We start from the raw sequence: 17,586 nt of genomic DNA, 5'->3' as shown, positions 1-17,586 counted from the left end.
GCTCCAACACAGACTGAGCTTCTGAAATATGGATCAGCTGTCGTTTGAGAAATGACAGGAAGAGTTTTGTTCCAGTGTTTCCTCTCTGATGGTTTCCTCTCACTGACATGTTTCCTTTTGTCTTCTGGGAGAAAGATCAGAGGAGAGATCAGAGGAGTCCTGATTGAACTGAGCTAATGTTGAACCGAAAGCTAACTAAACTAACTGTGTTGGACTTTTGTCTGTAAATGTGTGTGTAGAGAGCTGAGTGTGTGTGTCAATGTGTTCCTGTGTCCTCAGAGAATAATCTGTACATTTCCTTTCTAGAGTTTTATTAATGAGTTAAAGTGTGTTCATGTTTAGAGGCTCTGCTGCAAAAATCCGGAGTGTGTTTTCCTCTGTAGAACATCAGGATTGAATCTGCTCTTCACTGAGCTGCAGTCAGGGAGGAGGACGTTCTGACTGCAGGAGGAGGAGCAGACCTCTCTGTAGAAACACTGAAAGTACACATTAGACATTAAAGAGTCAGCAATATTTCATCAGATGATCACATGTTTTAACCCGATCAAAGGGACTATATCTGACAGACAGATGCGGTTAGAGCATCGTTGTGTAAATGATGTATCTGTAAAACAGAGTTGGATCAGATACAGGATGTAAACAGATGTTTGTTTCTACATAGGAAACACACTTCCCAGAGCTCAGGAGGTTCAGTCTCATGTCCTGTGGGATCAAACCGTCCCTGAGTCAGGTGGTCTTTGTCCGGAGTATAAAGGAGTCGTTCAGCTTTAGTTGTTCAGACTGTGAGCCTCGATCTAATGTGAACTATAGCCCTGACTTTAGAGTCACATTCACTTTGTGTCTTCACTTTCAGGCTCTTCTACTGGATTGATTTGTGCTGTTGTAGTTCTCTGCATTATTGTAGTTGGTTAGTTGGTGGTGTCGTTGTATACATCAAACGTAAAGGTAAGTTTGAATAAAGTTTTGATTCAACATTTCTATTCTTTGTTTCTGTATCTCATGTGTAACGTCTTGTCAGTAGTTGTATTTTCTCCATCATGTGTTCTGCTGGTGTTCTCACCTGGAGTAGGATGCAGTCCGGTGGGGTCTTCCTGAATCTGATTATGTTTTCCTTCCTGCAGGAAAGAAAGAGACGCCAAACCCAGCAGCTTCTGAAACAGATAAACTGAATGAAGTTCTGTAACTGAGTCGGACCGGTAACCAGCCTCCCCTGTGATAAAGTGTGTGTGTTCACACTCTGTGCTTCCCATCAGACTGTGTGATATTGTGAGGACTTTTCTCTGCTCCTCATTTATTCCAGAGAGAGTTAAGAGCTGGTTTTGAGGTTTAAATGAGTTTTGAATGAACAAGAGGCCGTGGTTCAAGGGTAAAATATAAAACTCCTCTAGATTTTAAACAAATGTAAATTATTTTAGAACTCAAAAGATGTTAACAAGCAGACACAGAAGAGAGGAAGAGCCCTTTAATGCATGAGTCGTTCCTTAAAGACAGAACTGGTTAATGTTTGGAGTTCTACTTCAACACACACACTTGGAATGCCTTCCCTGTGTTCAGGAGGACGGGTTCTCTCTGTTTTTATGTCGCTTTTTTTCTCTTCATTTAGATTTTTTTTGCACTTCTTTTTTATTTGTCAACGCAGGGATATTAATTCCAGGTAACAAGGCCATCCGGAATATAGTGACATCACTACGGAACACTCCCGCTTCAACACATTGTTATAATAGGCTAAATTGGCGGGACATCTCTAAGTGGTTGACCAATAAACAACAGAGCCGGCCAGCTGACCAATCAGAGCCCCTAAATATGTCCTCTTCAGATATAAAGTCATTTCATTTATGATAAGGCCTCACAACAAAGTATTATACTAAAGGATTAATACGAGAGGAATTGACTCTTAATTATGACGAAACAGATGATTGATGAATCATTCCTTTAATAGATAATAGGTTTTGTGACTGAACTGAGATCTGCTATCTCAAATGCCTTAATTTAGTTTAGAAAAACTGTTTATTTGACTGTTTATGAAGCTTTGAGATTTTTATTCTATTACCTTTTTCACTTAGTATTTGCACATGTGTGTACTTTGATTATTTGCAGGTATTTTATTTTATAACAGTATTTATTTAATGGAGGAGAGGAAGCTACAGAGAAACTGATGCAGAGTGAGGAGATGGCAGAGCAGCAGATTAGTAATGAGGACAAGTTACGCAAAGTTTAAACCATCATCACCAGAGTTTGATCTTTCAGTAGTTTTTGTGTAAATGAATGTTATTAAGTCATAAAAGCATGGCGTCCATGATTGTAGTCCTTTACCAGAGGCTCCCCTGCTGCTTGCAGTTCTTAAAGGATGTGCAGAATCTCTCTGATCTGAAGCCTGCTGTCCCGCTGTAACACTCTGAAGCTAAAGGGAAATATAATGGCACTTATTTTATATGTGTATTCACATTGTTTGTTAGGAGCTTGTTGTGTGTGATTTAATAAAGCTGTAATCCAAAGTCTGTCAGCTGAAGGATGAGCTCTGTTCCTGTGATGAGGAACTGCTCCTCTGAAAGCTCCTTGATGTTCTCTGATGCTCTGCAGGGTTTCTGTGCTTCATTTAAACTCACCCATTTATATCCAGATGTTTCAATAAAGCATGGAGTCCAGCTGTGTGTTCACACTGATATTTCATTCTGTATTTCACATTTGTTTCATTACTGCCGTGTGTGTGTGTGTGTGTGTGTGTGTGTGTGTGTGTGTGTGTGTTAGTGTTACAGTGCTTTTTGTATTTTGTCAGTCGGTCTGATAAGTGTTGTTTTGTAGAATTAAAAACAGGAGGAAGCTTTTATTCTGAAGGACAGGAAGCAGGAATTGATGCAGAATACTCTAGAAGACTTTTTTTTGCTCAACTGAGAGATGGGTGGGCCGGAGTGTGTGCAGTTGAATCCTCAGGACTCCAACATGATGAAGCAGCTTCCTCTTCTTCTCTTCAGTCTCCGGACTGGAAACTTGTCTGCCTGCACACACAGTGTCAGTCTTCCCATCATACCTGTCGGCAGACGTCACTTATTCCCTGACAGCCCAACGATGATTTGGACTTGTTGACCCCACAAACACAGGCCACAGCTTCGCTATCATTGCAGTTCAGTTTTGTTTATATCCTTCATTTGTTTGTGAAGCTGATCATGCTTCACTGAACACAAATTATATTGAGGCTGACCCTGAACTTTCAGATTGGGAGCCCCCTAGTGGCTGCAGGGGCCCTATGCATCCACATGTTCTGCATACAGGGAGCAACGGCTCTGGTGAGAAGACACTGGCGAGGGGAGTCACACCCAGGTAAGGAAAACAAAACCTAAGAAAATAATAATGATAATAAAATGTCTCCCCTGATCTGTGTTGTAAATGTAGAGTTGGATCAGATACAGGATGTAAAAGATGCTTGTCTTCTGTACATAAGACAGGAAACACACTTCCCAGAGCTCAGGAGGTTCAGTCTCATGTCCTGTGTGATGAAACCGTCCCCGAGTCAGGTGGTCTTTGTCGGGAGTATAAAGGAGTCGTTCAGCTTTAGTTGTTCAGACAGTGAGCCTCGATCTAATGTGAACTATAGCCCTGACTTTAGAGTCACATTCACTTTGTGTCTTCACTTTCAGGGTTCCACATTGGATGGATCGTCTCTGCAGTTCTCTTCATTATTGCAGTTGTTGGTGTCGTTGTATACATCATCCTAAATAAACGTGTTATGTTCATTCCTGCTTTGTTGTATGTGTTTCACAGGATTAGTTGAGTACAGATTTACAAATGCATCTTATTGTTTTAGTGATTATGATCAAACTAAAAATATCAAGAGTGCCCCCCTTCAAAATCCTCTGGCCACGCCTTTGCCCCCCCATACATTTTTCGCCACGGCATGGGAGCGCGTTGCCTCTTACCATCTGTGTCTCCCCCACACAGCTAGAGTATGGTACTGCCCTCCCTCCGAGAAGTGAGCGTCGTTACACCATTTGAACTGGGTGAACGACAGAGGAGGATGGAGCGCAGCGCACAGCACTTTGGTGATTAGTTCGTAGCTGAGAAGACGTCATTATGAACACCATGTTTTCTGCTGTACACACGGTACAGGTACGGTACGGTACCCCCCCCCCCCCCCCCATGCACGTATATTTTATATAATATAATATTACATTTTCATTCGAAATATGGGTTGGGGCATGTTCATTTAATTCAATGAGGGTTTTATATCCCATGCTTTAAAAAAAAAATAATTCATTAATCAATGTTGTTAAAACCAAGATGTGTGCTTAAGGGCGCCACTAGGGGGCGCCCCCCACTGAATGGGGGGCGCACCTTGAAGGTAAAGCACCTTGAAGGTAACAGTAAGGTGACCAACAAGTACAATAGATATACATTTTTAAAAATCACATTTATTTGCATTATTATTATTGATGTTGTTGTTGTTGTTGTTGTTGTTGTTGTTATTATATAATAATGATATAAATGATAATTTAATGAAATGATAATAAATACCATGATTTGGTTTGGGGATTTCATTTCAATATATCATTTGACCACCAGATGGCGCTTTAGTCTTTGAAATGATAAGGAGTTTGGATCCATTTTTCTGGAAAGGTTTTTTTTTAGTTCAGTAAAATATTTGTGTAAAGTAGGGTGACCAGATTTGAGGTGGCGAAAAAGAGGACACTTGCAATTGTTGGGGGGGAAGTCTAAGTACAGTAGACTTCTGTGCAAAGCGCCATTCAATTTAAGTACACGCTTAATGGTCCCATGAAAAACTGTGAAAACCGGACGTTTTCATGAATTTATAAAACCCCCCCGGACGCTCCGGACTGGACATAAAAAGAGGACATGTCCGGGCAAAAGAGGACGTCTGGTCACCCTAGTAAAGGGATTGTTGAATGAGTTTCAGTTGATTCATCTAATTTGCATTTTTCACACAATCAAGATGTGACTCTGGGACTGTGCTGAACTAAGACACTTCAACATCTGAATGAATGAGACCAAACTGCACAGAAAGCCTCCCCCTTCAGTTGTCTCCTCTTTAATCGCTTAAGGGACAAACACTTTTTCCACATAAAGCAGTTGGAAGATGTCCATCAAATACAACATTTAAATATAATTGAGACTAAAAGACTACTGCGTTTTGAGCTGAATGCTAACGTGTTCCCCATCTTCATAGTTTAGCCTGTTAGCATGCTAACACTAATTTGCAATACACTCAAAAGGAAAGCCACATCTTTGGACTTATTTATAGATTTTATTGATATTTACAGTCGAAACATGTACAGTACATCTTATCTTCTGCTACAGGTCACACGGTTTACTGTGAGGCATTTACACTGTTGAAGTCAGACCTACAAAATAAGTACTTTATTGATCAGGTGAGGTTTTGTGCTCATGAGGAAGACATGAGGCCTTTCTCATTTCTCACACGTTTCAGAAGATTGTAAAAAAGTCAGATCTTTTAGGAAGAAAGTGATCCTTTTGAAGAAATTACAAAAAGTTGAATCTTGGATAAAAGATTGGGAGACAAAAAGTGTGATTTAAAAAAAGAAGATGATTAGGGTTGACATTTAGAAAAAAATCAGAAATAAAAAAAGATGTAATTTTGAAGAAAAAGTCGTAAATTCAGAAAACTTCTCTAAACCCCTGCTGTTTCCACTCCTCTGTTCCCCTGCTCCACTCCTCCGACCAGCATCTCTTGTGGGCGGGACTAAGACGCAAGGCGAGGAGTCGAAGAAGCGAGGAGGCGAAGAGTCGAGGAAGCGAGGAGGCGAAGAGTCGAGGAGTCGAAGAAGCGAGGAGGCGAAGAGTCGAGGAGTCGAGGAAGCGAGGAGGCGAGGAGTCGAGGAGGCGAAGGGTCGAGGAGACAAGGAGTCTAGGAGGGGAAAACTGAGAACACAACAGCAGCAACTTAACGGCCCAAAAAATACTAAATATTCTCTCAGTGGAAACCAACAACGGTGTGGAAATTCGTCACGGATGGTCTCAGAAATACCAGATCACATTTTACACATTGACCTGAGCATATGGTGTAAACAAGGATGGTCATTGAAGCACAGAAAAATGCCCATTTCATGGTCTTTAGAGCACATGCACTAAAATGACGAGGTCACCGGCATGCACGAGATGAACGATTACAGAGAAGTTTATCATTTGCACCTGAAAACAACGGGTGTCATGTTCCCCGTTAACCATGGGGTTTCTTTAGGAGGTTTTCCTACTAACTTTAATGTCACAGTAGCAGGTTACTGGAAGGCAACATTTCCTATGATTGTATTCAGCGTTAAGTCTCCGATTCAACAATAACACACATCTATATATTGGAAATATAAATACACACGTGAAAACCAAAGTCATTAAAATGTCAGAGAACAGACATTTCCTCCAGATACAGGGACAAGTTAAACCTGGGAGTGAAACGCATAAACAAACTTGCCTGTGAGACCCTTTCAACCAAAGCCATTTACAATACGGTGACCAACGAGTAGAAGAGACAAAGGAGGAAAACTCTTTGGTTTGAATAATTCAATCTGGAGTTAATTATATAAACCTACAGAAGTTAAACTATATAAAGTCATGTCAGTGCACACATTTAAAACACCACAAAACAAGTGATTTTTGAGCGATTAAGGCATTAGTTCAGTTAGTCAGCACCTTTTATCTCCACCTATTCCTTTGCACTTCATCTGGCAGTTCAAAGTGACTGCCAGATACAGCAAAAACAATCCTGAGGAAACAAAGAGTACCTGCCTCCTTCCGATCTTTCCTTTCATTGACTCTTTGTAGTGCATACAATTGAAGTAAAAACGAGGGATTTTACACCGATCAGCAAACACACTGTGAGCGCCTGACTAATAATGGGTAGGTCCCGCCAAAACAGCCCTGACCCGACGAGGCACGGACTCCACTGGACCTGTGAAGGTGTGCCGTGGTGTCAGGCACTGTGTGTTCTGACACCTTTAACAGAACCACCATTCAGATGTTTGAGCTACAGCAGCGAGCCATCACAAGTTGGCTCTTCTCAAAGTCGCTCCCATCCAGCCAGTGCAGTCCAGCAGTGGCTCAGTAAGTAGGGGCTTTGACTGGGAATCGTAGGGTCGCCGGTTCAAGTCCCCGACCAGACTTGAAATATGGAAAGTGGACTGCTACTTGGAGAGGTCCCAGTTCACCTCCCAGGCCCTGCTGTGGTGCCCTTGAGCAAGGCACCGGACACCTCCAATTCTCCCTCCCCATTGCTCCCCAGGTGCTTCACAATAGCTGCCCACTGCTCCTAGTACTAGGATGGGTTAAATGCAGAGGACCAATTTCACTGTGTGTGTGTATGTGACAATAAAGAGGGCTTCCTCCTCCGATTCTATCATCCTTACGCTTTCCCATTGCTCCATTGCACTGGACATTCTGATGGGGCGCGTGAAGCTATGGAGGAAGTTGTAAACACACATTGGTTGCTCTGTGTTTATTAAAATGTAAGTCAATGGGAACAAAAACAGAATATGTTAATTGTATATGTTTATATGTTCTCGCAAACATAACAAATACATATAAAATACTTACTTGCAATTAAAAAAACATGTATAAAATAAATAAATAATTAACAATTTATTCATTTATTTTATGTCATTCTTAATTACTTGATTTGTCTACCCCTGATATGATGTTCATATATGTTAACTACACCCATGGAGGAAAAGGATGTAAACACTTGCGTTTTTGATGAATCATTTACAATTTACAACATTTAAGGCAATTATGTTCGGACAATAACATTGAATAGGGCAAATACAGTACTGATAAAAAATAAGCAGTTGTAATGTATTGGTCTATTTAAGTAACATCAGTGGTAAGTAACTAAGTAGATTTACTCAAGTAATGTACAATTTAGAGGAACTTGTACTTTACTTGAGTATTTCAATTGTTTTCTGTGTACTTCTACTCCACTACATGTGTTTAACACCTTTAGTTGCTAGGCAGATTAGGATGAATGATGGTAAATATAATCTCCCTTAAATCCGACTGTAGTTCACCTGCAGTAAATCCAGCAGCTACCCTGCAGTATACAAAGCCATTCAAACTAGCTGCACCTTTACCAGCTCTGAGAACACTTTAATGATCAATCATTATAAAACATATCAGAGATATTATTCTGAAATGGACCAATCAGACAATGACTACTTTTACTGTCACTACTTTAAGTACATTTAGAGGAGAGTACTTTCTACTTTCACTGGAGGAACATTTAGAATACTTTTACTGTGACAGAGTATTCCTACACTCTGGTACTTCAACTTTACTCAAGAACAAGATCTGAGTACTTCTACTTTACTCAAGTACAAGATCTGAGTACTTCTACTTTACTCAAGTACAAGACCTGAGTACTTCTACTTTACTCAAGTACAAGATCTGAGTACTTCTACTTTACTCAAGAACAAGATCTGAGTACTTCTACTTTACTCAAGTACAAGACCTGAGTACTTCTACTTTACTCAAGTACAAGATCTGAGTACTTCTACTTTACTCAAGAACAAGACCTGAGTACTTCTACTTTACTCAAGTACAAGATCTGAGTACTTCTACTTTACTCAAGTACAAGATCTGAGTACTTCTACTTTACTCAAGTACAAGACCTGAGTACTTCTACTTTACTCAAGTACAAGATCTGAGTACTTCTACTTTACTCAAGAACAAGATCTGAGTACTTCTACTTTACTCAAGAACAAGATCTGAGTACTTCTGAGTAACATAAAGTAGTCAAACAATAATCAAATCCGCATTTTCCCGATATACATATCACCGCTAGATGGCAGTACTGCAAAACAACAATGGATGCAATCTACCGCTGAAGCAACAGACGAAGAAGAAGAGGCCTCAGTAGCCATTATGTAGAATGTAGAACTCCTCGGTCTGAAAACAGATTCTTCTCCCCTAGAAACAGAGACCCTGCTCCGGGGAGACCAGCACCGCGAACAGGACGTACATAAACCCCGCCAGAGGAAGTGTGTGTGTTGTTTTTTAAGGACGATGAGGCAGTCACACACACACCGGATGTGTCCTCTGAGGAAAGAGATAAAATGAAAGGTAAAGGAGCCGAGTTCTGCTCCATGGAGGCTGGGAACAGTGAGGTGATTCTGTGTGATCCCAACGACTGTGTGGAGAAGAAAACGGACCATGTGTTCAACCTGCTGGCCCTCAACGACACCGGGAACAACCAGCACCACCGCACTGTGGAGGACGTGGTTCTGACAAACAAGTATGGCGATAAGATCTGCGGTCAGATCTGCACGGAAAACAACGAGAGTAAACTGGTCAGGGGGGTGACGTCACATGCATTGATTTCAGGGACTACTTCTTCCTCCTCTTCTTCTTCTTCTTCTTGTGAAGCCATGGACACCTCGGGGTTTATCTCGGAGTCAGCCGGGCTGCAGGAGGGTGCACACACGGCCTCCTCCACAGGTCCTGCTGCTGCTGCTGCTGCCGCTGCTGCTGCTGGGGAGACCTTCTCTGGAACCATCACCATCAACAACCAAAGCATCATAGTGACCATAGAGAACGGGATCCTGACCCTGGCGGCCCCCCCAGAGGGATATGTGCACAAGGAGGATGACATGGTGAGCTTAAAGGAGCACCTGGGCATGAAGGACCATGAGGATATCGTGCTGCTGAACTATGACAGCGGCACCAAGTCCATCGGGAAGATCAGCACCTTGGCAGTGTCCAATCAGCAGGAAGAGCCCAGACCTGGTTTGTCCGTCAGTGACTCGGATCTGGCTCTGGTGGATGATTGCTCCTTATCAGATCTTGGCACTTCTTTGGACTCCTGTGCTATTGTGAAGCAGGAGGCGGGGGGGATGTGTGCGGTCACTGAGGCCGATCTGGTCACCCCGTCCCCCAAAAACTCTGATTGTGATGGTGCTGATTTCCAGTCGTTACCTCTCATCAGGTCCAAGAAAGACACTTTGGTTCCCATTGGGTGTCCAGAACCGGGCTGCGCCTTTACGTTTGATTCACGGCAGAAGCTCAAGGTGCACCTCCTGAACCACGCCGAGGACCCGAGGCCGTACCAGTGCACAGGTGCAGGGCTGCGGCTGGGCGTTTGGCACCTCTTACAAACTCAAGAGGCACCTTCAGTCCCACGACAAGCAGAGGCCGCACACCTGTCAGTTCGAAGGCTGCGGGCGGCGCTTCACCACCGTCTACAACCTGAAGGCGCATGTGAAGGTGCACGAGCAGGACAACGCCTTCATCTGTGAGATCTGCAGCGAGAGGTTTCGCAGCGCCACACGGCTCACAAACCACCAGAGGGTCCACTTCGAGCCCCAGAGGCCCCACAAGTGTGAATTCCCAGGTAACAGGAGCTGGTTTTTATTGAATCTTGCTTTTATTTGTTCGTATAGGTGTTGGCTGAAGCTCTGGTGTCATAAAACAGCTCATGCATGTCTTCTGTCAGTCTGATGCTTCATTCTAAACACCATCTTCCCACCTGTGCGTCCCGTGAAGGCTGTGAGAAGACCTTCATCACCTTCAGCGCCCTGTTCTCCCACAACCGGACTCACTTCAGAGAGACGGGACACTTCACCTGCACCTTCCCCGGCTGCGACAAGACGTACGACAAGGCCTGCCGCCTCAAAATCCACATGAGGAGTCACACGGGTGAGGCTCGCAGACACTAGAGTAACCTCCCCCTGCTGTTCGGCTCTTCTCAGAGAAGCTTTCGGGCTGTTCTCATGGAGGAGTAGTCATTCTTCAATCACATGACGCTGCACATGTGTTGCTCTCTGTTCGCTTCAGCTGCTTATTTCTAAACATTAAACCCCTGAGCTAGTCACTGAGGGTATACATGTTCTGAATGCTTTAAATCAAGACTTGAAACCTTTCTTTTTCCTGCTGCTTCTCCAGAGATGTAAAGCACTTTGATTTGTCCTGTGTCTGAACTGTGTTATATAAATAAACTAACCCGGGTTAAGAGCAAAGTTAGCTGCTTAGCTGTCTGATCCAGGCGGTAGACCCTGTGCATTAGTCAGTAATAAGAGTCTAATTACCTGGCGTTGTTGTTGTTGTTGTTGTTTCAGGTGAGAGGCCGTTTGTGTGTGACTCGGGGGGCTGTGGCTGGTCCTTCACCAGCATGTCTAAGCTGCTGCCGACACAAACGGTAAGAAACAGAAGCCTCCGTATAAACTATCAAAAGAGAAGTCAAGCTAGCCTGACTCACCTTTTCACGTGACCTAGGGAAGGGGCAGGTCACCCTCCTCCCCTCTGAGGGGGCTGCACACAAACACTAACATGGAAATCAATAGCAGGCTTTTTTGTTGCACAGTGGACGCCAAAATAAAACATTTAGATTATTTTTGTCTTCATCATCCTCCACAGTCCTGGCACCCTGTCTTAGTTTGAGACCCCCTGGAAACTAACCATGGATACAGGGGCGCAGATAGCTGGGGGGGACGGTGGGGATACGTCCATTTATACAAAATAAATAAAATTGTATTTATTTGATTTGTTTTTTTAAGCATTATTTTCCTCTTAACTGTTATTTAATAAATGATCCTTAAAGGTAAACCAATGAGTTTGTTAATCCACATCCACACTTACAGTGTTATATTTGAGCTTTCGGTTAATGTTACTTATGATTGTAAAGAAATATATATATTTCTCTCAGCGCCCCCCCCCCCCTGCGCCCCTGCATGGATACATAAATGAAAAACCAGTCCATTAAGAAATAGAGTTTAATTGTGCATGCTGGCTCACCTGTATGCTTGATATTTGGTGATAAAATAGTAAAAAAAAAGGTAATTTTAAAAGAAACTTCCAGAAGAAGCACACGGCATGCTTCTGATAGCATTAGACTTTCAAAGTGTGTCTTTATTGTCGATCTATAAGTTCAAATGTATAAATATGTAGTAAAAAAACATCCTTCTCTTAATTATCTTTACATTTTTGACCTTCTTTTACAACTTATCTCCTCAGATTGTTTATGTTCACACCTATGTGTAAAAGAACCTGGCACTAACCTGGCAGACGTGCTCTATTGATAGGAAATGTTGCAGACCCATGAGCTAGGGCTTCGGCTTTAATGGTCTGTCAATCAGCCGAGGTCTGATTAGTGCTGCGGCTGCACTTCCTTAAGGTTTCCACACTGATTGCTCGTGGAGTGGAGCAGCATTCATGTGGAGCCAGTGTCCAAAATTGTAGTTTGTTTTCTGATATCCGTCCGTCCCTTCGCTGTTCCTCTCCCTGACCACACACACTCCTTTTCTATGTTTTTGTTTTGTAGGAAACACGACGATGACCGGCGCTTCGTCTGTACAGAGGAGGGTTGTGGGAAATCCTTCACCCGGGCGGAGCACCTGAAGGGGCACAGCATCACACACCTGGGCACCAAACCCTTCCAGTGCCACGCAGAAGGTAAGGAGACAACGCCCCCCCCCCCCCCCATAAGCAGAAACCAGCCATAATGTGATAGATTATTCTGACTGTGTGTGTGTGTGTGTTCAGGCTGTAACGCCAAGTTCTCGGCGCGCAGCAGCCTCTACATCCACTCCAAGAAGCATAAGCAGGACGGCGGCAGCCTGAGGACGCGCTGCCCGCTGGCCGACTGCTGCAAGCACTTCTCCTCCCGCAGCAGCCTGAAGAGCCACATGCTCAAACACCACCACCTCAGCCCGGGTCAGTCACACACACACACACACACACACACACACACACACACACACACACACACACACACACACACACACACACACACACACACACACTCTCTCTCACACACTGCCACCCTCATCCTTATGACCACATATTTAGCTGAGATATTAGACAACACGTTTACAATCCATCTTTGCCCACAAACATGTAAATAAACGGTTCAATTCCAGACGAGGAGCCAGAGGTGGTAACTGCTGACTCATTCCCAGGTTTTAGGACTCATTCCTGGCCCAAAAATCACTACATGTTATTAAGATTCCTCTCCTGCCCCCCCCCTCAGATGTCCTCAGTCAGATGGAGACCACGCCCTCCCTGACCCCCAGCAGCGAGCTCATCAGTTCCACCCCAGCGACGGTTGCCGGGCCCTGTGTTGCTGGGGGCGATCAGCTGACCAACCTGGACCTCAGCTCTCTGTTCTCGGCTGTTCCCGGAGGCCCCGCCCCCCCACCCGGTCTGGGAGTGGGGATCCCGGTCCCTGGCTCGGGCCCCAACAGCACTTTCACCATGGACCTGTCACTGGTCAGCTCCGGGATCCTCACCATAGACCCCCCCTCCTCCGGCGGCCCAAAAACCGTGGACCCTCTGATCATGGCAGCCGGCCCCGACATGGCCCCGCACCACGGTTTGGAAGGCACTGTGGGCTACGTCCTGCCCCCCCAGGGGACGCTCAACCTGGACGATGTGCAGACGGTTACCCCCGAGGCCCTGGGGACCCTCACTGCTCTCACCCTGCAGGGGGCCTCCGTGGACACCCACCCGCTCAGCTGCTCCCTGAGCGTCGAGCCCCCGAACTCTCTGGCCGTCGTCCCCGTCGCGGAGCTGCTGGCCTCGCCCTCCAAGGTGGTGGATGTGGGGGGCCAGGTGGGGACGGGGCCCCTGCTGGGTTGCGTGGAGGTGCTGGGGCCCGACGAGGGGGGGAAGGTCCTCACCCAGTTTGTGTTCCCCGGGCACAGCAGCAGCTTCAGCCCCCAGAAGGAGCCGGAGCTCAGCGTGGTGTCGCCCAGCAGCTTCCTGGTGAGTGATCGGCGTTCATACTTTACGAGGTGAAGCGGCTCGGGTCTGAGAGACAGACCTGAAGATTCACTCTGAGAGAGAGGAACACAAAGACCCGGATAGAATATCCATTTACTGTTTTTAATTCTAACAAACCAAGTCCAAAGGTTACACATGCTTTCCTTCTGCCTTCAAAATAAAAGCGTGTGCGTGCGTGCGTGCGTGCGTGCGTGCGTGCGTGCGTGCGTGCGTGCGTGTGATTGTGATAATGCTCTGTGGTAACTCCTGTCCCCCTGTGGTTCTTCAGGAGAGTGGAGGCTCGGCCCGGACCGACTACAGAGCCATCCAGCTGGCCAAGAAGAAGAAGCAGAGAGGCCCTGCCCCCCCCTCCGGTAAGACATGGATCAGGGATCAGAGCTCTCAGTCAGACGAGAGGCTGAAGGACTCCACTTCATCCATAAACCGTGCTCTACCTCCTTGTTTCCTTCACTCGCCTCTCTTCCTCACGTCTTGGCTCCGTCCCCTTTGTAAGAGAGGAGAGGGGGGGGGGGGGACATTAGAGTGATGAGGGTGTTTTGTTTCTCCAGGCCCCCCAGGACCGAGTCAGAGGAGGAGTAAAGGAGGGAAGGCTGCCTCTGCTCCCTCTGCTGGTCGCTATGGTGACGGAGCTGCAGCAGCCAATGGGGGCCTGACTCTGAGAGACCCTGTGACCGGGGCCCAGTACGTCCAGATCCAGCTGCTGCAGGTGAGACCCCCCCCCCCCCCACACACACACACACCTTATAGTGCAGTGTTTTGTAACTGAACAGTTTCTGAATATCCTCCTCACTGAACCTGATTTAAAAGTGTGTGTGTGTGTGTGTGTGTGTGTGTGTGTGTGTGTGTGTGTGTGTGTGTGTGTGTGTGTGTGTGTGTGTGTGTGTGTGTGTGTGTGTGTGTGTGTGTGTGTGTGTGTGTGTGTGTGTGTGTGTGTGTGTAGGATGACCCGGCCACTGACGGAGACCTGGCCTTCCAGCTGAGCTCTCAGCCCTCCAGCTCTCACTCCCAGCTCACTGCAGATCTGCCCGTCAACATCTTACAGGTGAATAAAACTCCACCTGCACTTCCTGGTGCCTTCTGGGTAAATCCACAACAGACACACTTGAGACAGAAGCTGTTATTACAGTCAGGACGATAACTTGAGGAGGATTTAGGTGATGAGAGGACTCTTTAAAGTAGAGACGCTACATACTGATACACACCTGAACATCAGCAGGAGAGGACTCTTTAAAGTAGAGACACTACATACTGATATACACCTGAACATCAGCAGGAGAGGACTCTTTAAAGTAGAGACACTACATACTGATATACACCTGAACATCAGCAGGAGAGGACTCTTTAAAGTAGAGACACTACATACTGATATACACCTGAACATCAGCAGGAGAGGACTCTTTAAAGTAGAGACGCTACATACTGATATACACCTGAACATCAGCAGGAGAGGACTCTTTAAAGTAGAGACACTACACACTGATATACACCTGAACATCAGCAGGAGAGGACTCTTTAAAGTAGAGACGCTACATACTGATATACACCTGAACATCAGCAGGAGAGGACTCTTTAAAGTAGAGACGCTACATACTGATATACACCTGAACATCAGCAGGAGAGGACTCTTTAAAGTAGAGACGCTACATACTGATATACACCTGAACATCAGCAGGAGAGGACTCTTTAAAGTAGAGACGCTACATACTGATATACACCTGAACATCAGCAGGAGAGGACTCTTTAACGTAGAGACACTACATACTGATATACACCTGAACATCAGCAGGAGAGGACTCTTTAAAGTAGAGACAGATACTGATATACACCTGAACATCAGCAGGAGAGGACTCTTTAAAGTAGAGACACTACATACTGATATACACCTGAACATCAGCAGGAGAGGACTCTTTAAAGTAGAGACACTACATACTGATATACACCTGAACATCAGCAGGAGAGGACTCTTTAAAGTAGAGACGCTACATACTGATATACACCTGAACATCAGCAGGAGAGGACTCTTTAAAGTAGAGACACTACATACTGATATACACCTGAACATCAGCAGGAGAGGACTCTTTAAAGTAGAGACGCTACATACTGATATACACCTGAACATCAGCAGGAGAGGACTCTTTAAAGTAGAGACGCTACATACTGATATACACCTGAACATCAGCAGGAGGGGACTCTTTAAAGTAGAGACGCTACATACTGATATACACCTGAACATCAGCAGGAGAGGACTCTTTAAAGTAGAGACACTACATACTGATATACACCTGAACATCAGCAGGAGGGGACTCTTTAAAGTAGAGACGCTAACTACTGATCTGTTCCTCCTCAGGAGCCCTCGGTGATGACGGAGGACGACAACGGCTCAGACAACTCTCAGTTCACAGGAAGCACAATCAACCTCCAGGACCTGGAGTGAGCGCCGCCAGAGTTTACATCGATAAACATTATGGGATGTTTGAATCATGTTTGTTCCCCAGGACTTTGGAAGCCTTTATGAACTGTGGTTTTTTGGGGAGGGGGTGGACACGAGTCCCCCGATAATGCACCTTGACAGCAGGAGATGAGCTCGTGTTGGTTCAGAAGACGATCGTATTTGTAAAGATGACTTTGTACCAAAATCCAACCTGAGAGCGTCCTCATGTCGGGAGACCTGTACCGGTGTCTATTCCATGGTGCCACACACACACACACACACACACACACACACACACACACACACACACACACACACACACACACACACACACACACACAGCGCTGTCTACGCTCCAGTTGCCTTACAGACGCCTCACGCTGTGCATTCCTCCGGGGGCGGGTCGTCTGCTTTATCTGTTGCTACTTTTAATTTCTTACGGTTTGTTAGATTTATTTTTCTATGGCGGCGGTGAGTCCATGCCTGTCTGTGTGTCTTTATACGGTCTGCCAGGAGTCACGACCTTCCTGTAACAAATGTACTTGTTTATTATTTATTATGAAGCTGTGGGTTTACAGAATGGCAGAGCCAAACACAGAGATGAATTAAAGAATCAAAGCACAATCAGAACCGTGTGTGGGGAGGCCTTCATTTTACTGTCTTTAAAGGAGCCCTGAAGTAGTGTGTGAGAGGTTTTAGTAAATGTGAATGGTCTGCAAAGCCTAAAATCCCAAATTCCCCTCCAGAGGGAGTTTAAATCCCATTTATGGATCCAAATATTGCAATTTGCATTAGTCTCTGGGGTTTACAATCAGTACAGCAATTCTTCAGGTAGCAGCAATATCGAGGAAATATGACTCTGGTTTATTGTGCAATCAGCATATACACACTGAATTTAAATCTGAAGGTGCAGAAACTAAAACAGTTCTCATTTTTGTCATCTTTATGAAGTTAAAGTGATTTGGGGAAATCAGATCAGTCATATCAGTGCTGTTTGCTGAATGTAGTCCACATTTCCCAGAAGCCTTTGTTCCAACCGTCCATATATCTCAAAGTCCGTTTTTTGGGGTCTTTAATTACTGTCCTTATCCACCATTGGAAGCTGTAGCTCTGACTAGAAAAAGAACAATGCAAAAGGAATGCATTCAGAGTCACAAATCCTGAAGGGGGGCAAATAAATAATCAGAAATGCCCTGCTGTACTGTTTCCGACCACTAGAGGGCATCCAAGTCACATCGCGCGTTTCCCAGTGCTTCCACACACACATGCTTCCATCAGTGATGGCAGTGGTACTCAGATTTCTTAGTAAAAAGTGAAAGGAGACATACTCAGTTATAAAAGGCATGCATTCAAAGTCTTCCTTAAGTAAAATGGCAAAAGGATCGGCGTCAAGTGCCAAAAGCATAAGGCTAATTTAATAACCA

At 45.1% G+C, this 17,586-nt stretch overlaps 1 protein-coding gene and 1 long non-coding RNA gene across 2 annotated transcripts; both read left to right on the top strand.

The window, feature by feature from the left end:
- The first annotated feature begins 160 nt into the window (after window positions 1-160).
- Window positions 161-2,645, top strand: LOC134883495 (uncharacterized). The gene is made up of 2 exons (XR_010168281.1): window positions 161-945; window positions 1,122-2,645. It is a non-coding gene; the product is annotated as an uncharacterized LOC134883495 (long non-coding RNA).
- A 6,192-nt stretch (window positions 2,646-8,837) lies between these two features.
- LOC134882286 (zinc finger X-linked protein ZXDB-like) lies at window positions 8,838-16,792 on the top strand. The gene is given in 12 exon segments (XM_063909916.1): window positions 8,838-10,070; window positions 10,072-10,345; window positions 10,498-10,650; window positions 11,070-11,137; window positions 11,139-11,149; window positions 12,272-12,402; window positions 12,493-12,663; window positions 12,980-13,713; window positions 14,000-14,084; window positions 14,280-14,437; window positions 14,672-14,773; window positions 16,079-16,792. Coding segments are annotated over 12 exon segments (2,973 nt in total). The 5' UTR covers window positions 8,838-9,071; the 3' UTR covers window positions 16,166-16,792.
- The last annotated feature ends 794 nt before the right edge of the window (window positions 16,793-17,586 follow it).

Source organism: Eleginops maclovinus, chromosome 20 (genome assembly GCF_036324505.1).
Source record: "Eleginops maclovinus isolate JMC-PN-2008 ecotype Puerto Natales chromosome 20, JC_Emac_rtc_rv5, whole genome shotgun sequence".
In the NCBI taxonomy this organism is placed as follows: Eukaryota; Metazoa; Chordata; class Actinopteri; order Perciformes; family Eleginopidae; genus Eleginops; species Eleginops maclovinus.
This window is presented reverse-complemented; position numbering and strand designations above follow the sequence as displayed.